Source organism: Sphaerodactylus townsendi, linkage group LG03 (genome assembly GCF_021028975.2).
Source record: "Sphaerodactylus townsendi isolate TG3544 linkage group LG03, MPM_Stown_v2.3, whole genome shotgun sequence".
Taxonomy (NCBI): Eukaryota; Metazoa; Chordata; class Lepidosauria; order Squamata; family Sphaerodactylidae; genus Sphaerodactylus; species Sphaerodactylus townsendi.
The window spans coordinates 37977529-37990659 of NC_059427.1; the positions used below are offsets into that span (position 1 = coordinate 37977529).

The following is a 13131-nucleotide window of genomic DNA, read 5'->3' on the forward strand; positions in this document are numbered from 1 at the left end:
GAAACAGCATCACTTTCAATGTTATCCAAACTGGGAACCCCAGATTCTCCTTTTAAGGTGGATTTAAAAGGAGAATCTGGGCTCCCTAGTTTAAATAAGTGATGCTGGAATCCACCCCCAAACAGCATCACTTTCAATGGTGTTTAAACTAGGGAGTCCAGATTCTCCTTTTAAATCCACCTTAAAGGGAGAATCTGGCATTCCCTGTTTAAACAACCTTGAAAGTGATGCTATTTTGGGGTTGATTCTCCCCCACCCTGAAACAGCATCACTTGTTAAGCTAGCAGCACCATCAAGCAATTGTTAAGCTAGCAGCACCAAACTTTCAGGTATCTTTAGGAGACTCTCCTGATGATACCACCCAGTTTTGGAGAAGTTTGGTTCAGGGGGTCCAAAGTTATGGACCCTCAAAGGTGTAGCCCCATCTTCTATTAGCTCCCATTGAAAACAATGGGTGATGGGGCACCCCCTTTGGGAGTCCATAGCTTTGGACCCCCTGGACCGAACTTCCCAAAACCTGGGTGGTATTATAAGAGACTCTCCTGGTTATACCTCCCAGGTTTGGTGAACTTTGGTTCAGGGGGTCCAAAGTTATTGATCCTCAAAGGTGTAGCCCCCATCTCCTATTAGCTCCCATTGGAAACAATGGGGGGGATGGAACACTCCCTTTGAGAGTCCATAACTTTGGACTCCCTGAACCAAACCTCACCAAACCTGGGTGATAGCATCAGGAGAGTCTCCCGAAACATTCCTGGAATTTTGGTGCTGCTAGCCTCAAAACTGTGCCCCCTGAAGGCCAAAAATATAAAATCCACTAAAATACCAAAAAAGCACACAAACGAACCCTGCATTTTTGGCGCCCGCCACAAGGGGGCACCCTGGGCAACTGCTCACTTTGCCCAATGAGCATTACGCCCCTGCTGAGAACTGTACAGTCTTGTAATCTTTTAATGCCATTTTTAATGTTATTGGGGAGCTCTATGACAAGTAAAGATTAACAAACTCTCTTTCATTACAACTCAAATAAAACCATTTAATAAATCATTAAACAATTCTGCCATTGCCATGATTTTCAGTGGATGAAGTGTAGCATTTATACATGAATTTATACATTTGTAATTAATGCTTGAGCATGAAAAAACTCCCATATTTGTGTAGTTAGTTTGATGTTGTCAGAACCTCTTGAGAACTATGACCTGCGGCATTTGGGCTGTTTATATAGCAGTTCATGATCAAAAATGGGATTTCAGTAAGTTCTCAACAGTTTCAATATGTTCTAGAGAAATCATTTTGCACATAAACTGTGAGCCATTATTCAGTTATATTAAAGTGCTCACGACTAAGAGGAGGAGTCTGGTTTTAACTTTATATTCATGCACATTAGTCTTACCCCAATTTGTACAAATCATAAAAAATAAATAGCTCACACTGCAACAGTTTTCAGTATATGTGCCCTTTACTGGTTTTTCCCCCCATGAATAAACTAATTGGAACAGCTGAAACTGTAGTGGATTTCCTAGCAGGAACAATTATTTATTTTTCCTGTCTCATGTATAAAACTGAGTTACACAACGGATGTTCTTACCTTTGTTTATGCACAGGCTACACACAGTATTCAAAGTCCTAACCACGTGTATCAGCAGATGTAGAATGTTTGCAAGAGTGTGCTTCTGCCCCTGCCAGGCACATGCAACACTGGGAGAAGGTGGCTAAATGCACTGGCCTGTGTGTTGATCAAGTTAATAACAACTGGGGCATGATTCCCTATAACACAGGGCTCCTCAATGAAGTATCTAAAATGTAAAGCTAGTCCCCTGTGCAAGCACTGGGGCATCACTGAACCATGGGGTGATATCACATCATAACCTTTATTAGGCAGACTATGTTTACAGGATGATTTGCCATCGCCTTCCTCAGTTTCCTACATTTTATCCCCAGCAAGCTGGGTACTCATTTTAACGACCTTGGAAGGATGGAAGGCTGAGTCAATTGACTTGCACTGGGCCTGAATTCAGGATGTGAGCAGAGCTGCAGCACTGCAGTTTACCACTCTGCAACATGGGGCTGCTGGAAAGCATTCAGCAGAACATTTTTTTTAAAAAAAAGGTTATTGGAGCAGGGGGAGGGAGACCAGACAATTGCAAGTCATTAGCATAACATCTGTTCTGCACTTGGTTGAAGTCTACCAGCTTTTCCACTGATGCAAGTAGAAGAAGGGGCACCCTTTGGCCCACTCCGCATGGGCCAACAAACACGGGTTTAGAATGGTAAAAAACCATTTTTGGGGGGGCATGTCAACCATATCCTGCCCCTAGAGCGAGTCTGCCCTGTGTTATTTCTCTCAAACCTGTTTTTTTAGAATTGTGCTATTTGTGAGTCTTTAAAAAAATCCTTTGTTTTTGAGTCTTAAAAAAAATTTTTGCAGCCACTTGCAAAAATACAGCCAGGCAGGAGGCGTTTTATTCACCTCTGTAAAACTTGGTAAGTTTTCACATCAAAGTATTTAAACCCAGTTGTCCTAGAACCTAGTTTAATACTCTAACCACTTTGCTATATTGGCTCTCATAGGGGATCCAGTTTCAATTATTTAAACCAAGCAAGAGTCAAAGGTTTAAATACCCTCACACCACCCCCACCCCCCATCCCTATGGGCATATCTAAACTGTGGCTGCATACGTGAGCAATTTACCTTTTGCAGACAGATGGAGATCAATAATCTTCATCACATCTGTTTTGACTCTAAAAAAGGGAAAACTAACACAATTAAAACCATACTAAAAATACAAAATGAGAGGAAAGAAAAACCTGCTGCTAATTTCACAGTGGAGTGTCAAGAGAGATATAATTAATAAGATTAGTTTGAACTTGGTGATAGTGTGGAAGAGCCGAGAATATTTGTTCTAGAATTTTTAATTAATAATTTTGGACTTGTGTTGGGAGGAATAGTTAAGAATCTAAAGATAAATTAGAAAGATAACCATGTATAAATTATGTATACATAAGAGAACTGCCGGTTTGTACACAGCATTCTGCAGCAGCAACAGCAAGACAAGGTCAGTTCTCCAAAGGTCTTGTGGTATTTGCAGTTAAGTACCTATAAAGCCTATTCAATAAAGTATTTAAATATGTGGTCAATTTTAAGTCTCTGTGGAATCAGCAGTAATTAAATACATAGTTAACCTCATACTTCAGTGCTTTCCTAAATATACACTGAAACTGATTGTGATAATCAACCATAGAGCTGTATATGAAGGAAAGAAAAAGGAAATCTGTACTATTTACATTTTACCAAATATTAGCATCACAATAATGAGAATTTCATTACATCATGCATGTTGGCACAACAACCTTTAGCTAAAGTTTTCATTGGTATTTAACTCAAGAGTATTGCAGAGGTTATAGTATCAGACTAGGACCAGCAAGAACTCAATTCAAAGTCCCTTTCTGTTATAAAGCTCATTGGGACAGCCAATACTGTTTAGCCTAAAACTACTCTGAGGGTTTGTTGTGGGTTAGAAAAACATGGGGGAGTTGCTTGGAGGAAGGGTGAGAGAAAAAGAAGTCAATGCAACCAGAAAACTGATCACTTGGTAGTGGAAAGAGCCCTGAAAATATCAGCTTCCTCAAACGAGCGCAAAAGGCAAATTTGGTGTAAGAAATTATTATGGAAAGGGAGGAAAATCTCATATGACAATTTATATAGAGAGCACTGATATTTTGGATAATGCGTACGGTTCTAATCAACCCATTTAGAAAAGGATGCCATAGAGCTGGACAAGGTATAACAGATTCTACACAAAACAAAGAAAAGTGTGAAGAGGGAAATATAGAGAATCATCTCTTACGTATGCAGTACCAGAAACAAACAGAGAATGGACGTCAGCCTTAATTACTGCTTGTGAGCTTCCAAGGAACATATGGCTTCCTCCCATACAAACCTACTTACAAAGTTCTGAAGTTCTCCCTCTATGTCTCCCTTTTCTCCAGGATATGGCTACTGAGTTCTTCTGATTTTTCTGCTCTTCTTAAACCTTAAGGACATATCGGAGAGCTATTCAACATATTTAGGCCCTCAGAGCAGTTTTAAAGACAAAGCAATTTAAAGACAGGGCTATCTTTAAATACGACATGACCCACATGTATGCTGTGCTTGGTATTTGTACTTGAGTCATATGAAGTGCAAAATGCACTCTAGCTATGCAACCTTTCATTTAGAAAAGATGCATTTAGGCAAAGTACACTAAGCACTTCCCCTGTATCAAGTGTGGTAACAGTTCTGCATATGTACTGTGGACCTAATGAAAATATGCAGCTTTGATTACAACAATTGAAACTCGACTTTCACTTGGCCGATGATTGTTCTTACCCTACTGAGATTTAGGAATTTCATTATATTTTAATTCAATTTCAAAAGTGCTACACTCAGTATTGTCACAATGAGAGAGTTGGGATCCATATTACATAGCAAAGATCTGTGCTATTGTTAAATGCTTTTAGAGTCTAGATTGTAGCAATTCTGTTTCAGTTAAATTGAGTTCATTCATTGTTCATAGGAAATGATTTCCAGTAAAGAACAAAAACTAGCACCAGTGTGCTAGCTATTTGTAGCAGTTGGGTGATATTTGATGCCTTTAAATATGAAATGTACTTCTTCCCAGAATAACTTCTTATAAGAACTTCAGGAAAGTTAAAATGCAGTTTTATTAGAAGGCAGATTTGGACATGGTCTAGCTTATTTTGAAGATTTCTAAACCGTGATATGTCTCACGGTGGCAAGTTAATATTTTGAGTCACAAGGCGATGTCATTTCTCATTTATGTAACAGTATTAATCCACAGAAAATAATCCAGTATGGAGAAAAGGAAGAGGAAACCTGATTATAAATATACCTTTCTAACTCGAGCAGGTTGATCATGTACAGGCATTACTCAGGCAAATGTCAAGTTAGGAAAAGATTAAATAAAATTAGTTAATCCTTTGCTATGGATTACAGCAGAGGACCAAGACAACTTCAACAGGAAAGAAGAGACTCTGAGAATTAATAAACATGGCTACCAATACTTAAAGGCATCAAAAGCAAGCCCCAAGGGAATGCTAAATTCAGGAACAATGGACTCCACCCAAACACAGGATTTGTATTCACCAATACTGCTGCTGCTGCAGGGCATGAACAGGTGAATCACTCCCTGGACTGAAAACCTCCACCCGCAATACTATACTATCAACCACATCTTTGCATAGCAAGTTCCACCCAAACACTTACTGGTTGGTTCCCCACCCTGGGACATGGACAATATATACCCCACTAAACATTCCCTTTTCATTGGACACAGTGTGTAACAGACTTCCCTCTGTGATACACCTCTGAAGATGCCAGCCAGAGGTGCAGGCAAAATGTTAGGAACAAGATCCACCAGACCACAGCCACACAGCCTGGAAAACCCACCACATCCATGTATGACCTGTACTAGACATAAAAAATTACCTCACCAAGACAGCGGGACTGATCCCACTTGTAGCCAACTGAGAAATGTTTAGCAAGCTTAAGAAGTCTTCTTTCAATTTAAATGGCTCTTCTGTGAGATGAAGAACCATTTAAATTAGAAGATGCATGGTTATGTTGGAGGAAAGCTCCTTGGAGGACGGTTGGATCCAGCCCAATACGCTGTACACCCCAGGCCAAATGCAATAGTGTAACTCACGGAGATCACAAAATAATAACCCAAGGATGGCCAGTACTTGTAAAACTTGACACTTGTCTTCCAAACACTCTGGAAACATTCTGTCTCTATAGTGAACACCATCCAGCCATTGTTCCTGATTTTGTTATTTTTAAAAAGCCCACAAAAAGGGGTTAGTAACAGGACCTCAATCTCCTCCATTTTAGACTATTCTATTTCGAAAAGGGTTACCATAAGTCAATTGCGACATGACAGCGCTTTATACACACATATTTAGAAATGGCTTCTTCCAACCCCAAGCTGTCTGTAAACAATCTCAGACTTCTGGACTAGGCAAAATAATTCTTCTGTTATTTTCTCTCTCTCCCTACCTTGCCTCTTTAGCCCAGTCACCCCCCCTTTCTTTTTCTTTAATCTATTTCCTTTTCCTAACAGCTTATCCTTGTTCCCTTTCAACCAGGTATTGGCCCTCTAGTCTTGCTCAGCATACTGTTTTGTTCCACATTATTCTTGGGCCACCTTGCACAACCACTTGTTTCTAGGTCAACTTCCTTTTGATCACTCCTGCAGAGCTCCTGTTTTGTCATTTCTCCCCCACTTGTTCATCATTCCTTCTGCTCTTCATGCAGCCATACATGGGGAGGACTAGAGCAGACTGCTTACACAGGGAGGGATGTTCCAACTCTCACCTGAAACATTTGCCTAGCTCCTCAAGGGCGTCTCCCTGACTGCTGAATAAATGAGACATTCTTATTCTAAGTCAGACTATTGGTCTGACAAGGTCAGTATCATCTGCTCTGACCAGCACTGCTCTCTGGGTTCTCAGGCAGACATATTTCACATCATCTGCTACCTGATAACTTTAACTGGATATGTCAGAGATCAAAAATGGCATATTCTGCAGGTAAAGGTCTACTAAGGAAATATAATATTTTCCTCAAGTTTATACTGCAAACTGAAACCATTTTTCCCTTTTTCCTTCTGCTTTTTCTCTCATAGTATGGTAACGAACATTGAATAATGATGGAACTGAGTATCACATTCAAGCACAGTTGTTCCTGCATGGGTTCTAAAGATCCAAAGAGCTGCTCAGGTACACACAGGTGAATGTTTAACAATCAAATTGGTAGCTTTCTGAAAGGATAGGTTTTTATGTATTACATTCTCTAAAGAGGTCTGGGAAAACGTCATGCTCTGGAAAATTTTACCACACAAAGAATTACAAAATAAGACTACAAAAAAGAAGGATTTATATCTCACAGTTTCCAGTGTTCAAGGTGACTCACACAAGGAAACAATAAATACAATCCAATAAAACTGTAAGTGTGGCAGGCAAGGGAAATGACAAAAATTCTTGCTTTGTGTTCATGAGGTAGTTTTGAGAAAAAAATGATTGGACACAAAAAAGACAAACACTATCCACTGATGATCCAAAACACCTTGACCTTTAAAAAAATCTATGCATACATTTTATGTATTCCCTTTATTCTTAATTAAACTTTTATGACACACTGGGATGGGGAGATGGAAACATTTGTGGATTTTTGGAAACAGAAGTTCCCTCAGATATGGTCATCATAGAAGGGAGGGTTTTTTTGCTGGCAGGCCTCCACATATAGTATAGCATGAGCAGCTGATGGGGCTATTTAAGAACAATGACTGTACATCAAAAAAAAAAAAGAAAGAAAGCTACAGCTTAAAACAGCTCAGCATTCAGTAGCAGAAGTCAATGGTTTGGTTTGGCTGATATATTTTTTTTCTCTGAACCCATGGTATAAAAAACACACTCATTTACAATTCTCCTTAAGGTTCAAAGATAGCTTGTCATGCAGCATTGAGAAGCTGCTGTTGAAAAACCCCCACTGATAAACACTAAATAAAAAAAATCAGTTGAATCCAGACTGATGATGTATAGTTTTCGGGAAAAAATACAGCAACCCCTTGTTATACCAGTAGTACAGCAGAACTAAAGCTAAGAAATATCAGCACTATCGGCTATTGTGGGTTTTCCTGGCTGTGTGGCCATGGTCTGTTGCCTTTTTGCACCTAATGTTCCATCTGCATCTGTGGCTGGAATCTTCAGAGGCATGCCACAGTGAGATGTGTTAATTCTGGTTGTGGAAGCCTTTGACAATACATGTCAGAACTATGGTCCCTACCGCACGGGATAAAACCTGGGCTGGGGGGGAACTTCGCACAGTTCCCACTCCTGAAGCAAGTCCGCTCTGGGTCTCCCCCCCCCCAACCCAGGTTTTACGAGAATCGAATTTCTGCAATTCTTTTGTTTTAATGCACCTCACTCATTCATTAAAGTGAATGGCCACAGCTTTGAGGCGCGTTATGTGACAGCGCCTGATTGTTTTTCCCTCCTCGCCTCTCTCCTGCATAGCCATGTATGGCTGCATGGGTCATCTGTGGCTGGCTGCATTGCTAAACAGCGGAGAGAGGCAGGTACACTTACAATAGATGCACCTCTGTGTGAAGGTGTATCGGCCAGCCGCATTGGCTCTGGGGCCACCCGCCCGGAGCCATGCAAAGGTCCCGGGAGTGCACCAAATGTATGTACCCTGGCTGCACCTCCCGTATATTGGCCCATGCAAAAGGGCCTATGTTTCCAAAGTGTATCAAAAAACGTTCATGTTTAACCAGGTGCCATTTCTTTATCCCAAGAATACACACACAGCAGAACTAAATGCTACAGTTGGCATTTTAACTTGAAGTGTTATGGCTCAGCCTGGTCTAGTTGGGGACCACTGGGAGGAAGACTCAGATGGAAAGGAAGGGACAGTTTTGGTTCCAGATCCCCAGGCTTTGTTTGTAAATGCAGAGTCATTAGACCCTGCAGGACCAGACCCTGCAGGACCAGGCCTAGAAGCTCCCGCAGATCATGCAGGTAGGGATCCACAGCCAGGTCCAAGCTCTGAGATTCCCCAGCCAAGATGTAGCTTTGAGATACTTCAGCCTCTTCACAATGAACCAGAAGGGACCCTGCCAGCCCCCTCATCCCCTGTCAACGGAGGAGACTGAGCGCTAGGTTACAGCAGAGGAGACAGTAGCAGGTTAGCAGCCATGGGGCGAGCTGACTTGATTGTTAAGTCCTTACAGGAGCCAGACTAAAGTAACCCAGCTGCAAGAGGTTATTGCACTAGGGAATGGGAGGCTGGCTATAAAAGAGAGGTTGCAGCTGAGCTTTCTTGTGGCAGCAACGTTGTGTTTCAATGTTGTGTTTAAATGTTGTGTTTCAGTTTGCAGGTCACTGTCTCTGTTTCTAGCCTTATGTACTCATTAAACCACTGTACTTGCTGAATCACTGAGTCCGGAATGTCTGTTGGTTCTTAAGGGCTGGTCTATGACAAAAAGTTGCATTTTGGAAATACCACAGTATTCACATTAAATTCATTTAAGTGCCACTAAAAGCAGAATTACTTAAGGACCAAAACAAGTGTCAGAAAAAAATCTGAACAATCTTCTCAAAGTTTTCTTTTAACAAAAGACAGGAATACTGGAACACTGAATACTGTTCTGCTAAAAAATCAGCTACTTTTCTTTTAACCTATAGGAATAAGATAAGTACAATATATAATTTTATTTTAAACATCTCAAACTTCTCAATTCTGTTATTTTGTTACAATATGACTTAAACCTCACAAAAAGAGACCAATAAAGCTATTTTATTTCAAAATACCTCTTGAGTGCCAAATATTTCTGATCATTTTAGCAATTCAAAAGAAGACTTTCCTCCATAGGAACAATCTTTAGCAGACAAACAGCCAGCAGGGAAAAGATGATGCAGTTTCCCTCCAGCCATTCCTTGACTCAGTTTTGATCTTATCCTCCATGCTATTTAATGTCCATATGAAGCCAACAACAGAGGCCATCAAGAGGTTTGGACAGTGATGTTATCAATATGTGGATGATACACAGTTCTACCTTTCTTTCCCACCTGATTCTGAGGGTGCTATTGATGTTCTGTGTGCCTGGAATCGGTAATGGGCTGGATGAGGGCGAACAAACTCAGACTTAAGGTTCTTGGGGTGAACAGAAAAGCACATCTGGGTCTTCAGATCTCCCCTGTCTTGGATGTGGTTATACTGTCCTTGAAAAGCTAGATTCACAGCTTGAGAGTGCTACTTGACAGAGAAGTCACCTTAGAAAACTAGGAGGCTATGGTGGCTCAGAATGTTTTGGCAGATGCATCAGCTATGTCTGTTCCTGGCTCCTGGTTCCGTCAAATCTAGTCACAGTAATCTATACCTTAGTTACATCAAACTGGACTATTGCAGTGCACTCTGCTTCAAGGGGTTACCCTTGAAGAGTGTTTAGAAGCTGTAGCTAGTGCAGAATGCCGTGACTTGAATGATGGTCAAGGTCAGCTATGGGGAGCATGAGTACCCAGCTGCTGGGGTTGAAGTGTAGATGAATGGGGAAGGCAGTGGCAAACCACGCCTTATACATAGTCTGCTTAGTAAGTGTTGTGATGTGACATCACCTCATGGATCAATAATGACCTGGTGCTTGCCTTTACCTAAACTGTGATTTTAAATTTTAAATGCAATTTTATTTGCATTGTAAGCTGACTTGAGCTTTGTAAAGCGTTGTTTTATTTTAAAGAAAAGTGCTTACCGTAATACGTGAGGCGCCCTCTTGCAATATTTTTCCCCCTAGAATTTTCAGTAATGCATTCATAAAGACCAGCATCTTCTTGTTGGAAATTGGGGATTTCAATCATGCCATTGGATTTCCTCAACTTTACTTTGCTTGGAAAGGGCATTCCATCCATTCTTCTCCAGTTGATTCGAGGCACTGGACTTTTGTAAAAAAAAACACCAACAACAAAAAATCAGAAGATTGACCTTTAAAAAAAAGAGCATTCCCTAGTCACAGATTTGTACATATGGCACAGAACCTTTCAGGTTACCATGGGGATGATTATTTGTTCATTATCTTGGCTATTTATTATTTCTATATCACTCTGAATATATTATGTCTGTAGTCTGCAGATTTAGAAATTGAATCATGAACCTACTAGAAAGGGGCTGTTTTTTTTCTTCTCAGGAAGGAAGTCCTAGGATTAATCCCCCCAACGTTAAGTTTTTTAAATTGAGGTTATAGGACCTCTGCCTATGACTATAGAAAACTGTAGTCAGCTTCCTGTGTTCCTTTTCACCAAAAGTCCATTTCCCCTTCCCAGTTCCAAACCAAGCTGCCCATCTACTGACCCATACCTTTACCCCATTAGGTGCTAGTTCATCCAAATATACTTGGTTTATTGGAACCAAACTATTACACTGCTCACGGGCTTTTCTGCTATTCCATCATCTAATTTTGTATACTGAATGTGGCAATGAAATCTATTTCATCATTAACTATCTGTCTTACTTCCAATTCTTCCTTTTTGAATGGAATGATGATGTCAAATTAGGCCCAGTGTAAACACTAGATTTCTGGTTTTTATCCTGGAATACATGTTAAGTTCGAATTTAGGTAACAGTGCATACATATGCTCAGGCCTCAGATCCCTCCATGGGTACAGAAGTACCATCGAAATGACATATAGATACTTGTGGTTGGGAACAATATGAAGAAGAAGAAGAAGAGTTTGGATTTATATCCCCCCTTTCTCTCCTGTAGGAGACTCAAAGGGGCTTACAATCTCCTTGCCCTTCCCCCCTCACATCAATCATCCTGTGAGGTGAGTGGGGCTGAGAGAGATCCGAGAAGCTGTGAGGTTTTCTTCATATATGTAGCCATATACCTTCTTCATATATGGTCAAGTTACATACATGAAGAAGCTAATTTTCTGTCCTTGTCTGACCAAAGCTTCCAGCCTGCTGCAGGAATTAACTTTTTTATTCTGTTAATTGTCCAGGGACTCATGTGGTGCATATGGTCTCCTTTGCCCTTTTACTCACTTAACAACCCTTTGAAGGAGATTAGATTGAGAAAAATTGCCTAGATCAAGTCCATAAGCAGTGCTGCCAGAAGGAAAGTTACCACCTTCTTGGAGTGATGCAATTCTGTATAGGATGGCATTGTTGTGAGCTTTGTGACACAGTGGGGCTCTGAACCCAGTCTCTTTGCTTGAAGTCCTAGACTGTACATCTTTGAAATGTAACAAACTATTAATCGGAATAAAAGAAGAAGAAGAGTTTGGATTTATACCCCACTTTTCTCAACCACAAGGAGTTTCGAAGTGCCTTACAAACTCTTTTCCTTTCCTCTCTCCACAACAAAAACCTTGTGAGGTTATGTGGAGTTGAGAGAGTTCTGAGAGAACGGTGACTAGCCCAAGATCACACAACAGGTTTCATCTAAAGGAGTGGGAAAACAAACCTGGTTCTCAGATTAGAGTCAACCTGCTCTTAACCACTACCCCATGCTGATGTAGTCTGTTTAGGTTATATTCTAGCCTGACACAACTGTTCATGATGAGCTCAAGTATCAAGTTCTCAAAATGACATCAAGTGCTTACTGCATCTACTTGTTGTGTAAACTTCTGTGTTCCCAATATTAACAAAAGGCAATTAAAAACTTACTTTCCTAGGGCAAAGCATTCCAGTCTTACAGTTGAGCCCTTAGCAGCAGGAAGGGATTCAGGAAATTGTACTTCTATTTTGGGTTCATATTCCCCCATTACACCTGTTTTTTTCAGAAAAAAAGAAGTTAAATTAGAGTGTGCAGACAGGGCACCTACAAAGATCTGTAGGGGGCTTCTCATTCCCCTCTCCCATTATTTTCTCTTTTCTTTCCCTGCCAGTTCCCATAAGCTTTCCCCTTTTCCTGCTTCCTTCTACCCACCAGCCAGCCTACCTTCTTCTGTCCCCTGTCTTCAACTCACCTTCCCTCCTCCACTAGACTCTGTGAAAACTATGACCCAGTTGTGCAGTGCTGGCTCCCAGACCAGGTATAGTTGAATGCTGCTGGCCACTGGGCCAGGCCCAGTTGCTCAATACAGAACCTTCAAGGACCTGCAGAGAGCACCTCACTTTCCCCTGTATCCTTCTTCCCACACAATTTCCTCTTTTCACCCTCCTTGTAACCTATATCTGCTTTTTTTCTCCTTCCCAACCACCTACCAACCTCATTTTTATCTTCTGCTACATTTACTTCATTTATGCCACACATTTCTTCCCTGAGGGGTCTCAAACCAGTTTACATAATTCTCTTCTCCATTTTATCCTGACAAAAAACATATGAAGTAGGTTAGGCTGAGAATATGTAACTGACCTAAGATCACCCAGTGAGTTTCCATGGCAGAGTGGTGATCACAAAAATGAGCCCATGTTGAGAACCAGATATCCTGATACTTTAGGTGGTTTACAAGAGATCCAGCTTAAGGATAGAATGGAGGCAAATGTATCCCAAATCCATTCTCTAAATGGATCAAAGTGGAACTCACCATCCTTTAAGTTTCCACCACAACCCCCTCTTTTAGAATAATGTAAGAAAC

The 13131-nt window shown here is 40.8% G+C and overlaps 1 protein-coding gene across 1 annotated transcript in view; it reads right to left on the reverse strand.

Moving 5' to 3' along the window:
• Positions 1–13131, reverse strand: part of LOC125427769 (contactin-3-like) — a 259865-nt gene that overhangs the window by 73384 nt on the left and 173350 nt on the right. The window contains 2 exon segments of the mRNA XM_048487326.1: positions 10305–10489; positions 12218–12320. Coding sequence (XP_048343283.1) covers positions 10305–10489; positions 12218–12320 — 288 coding nt within the window.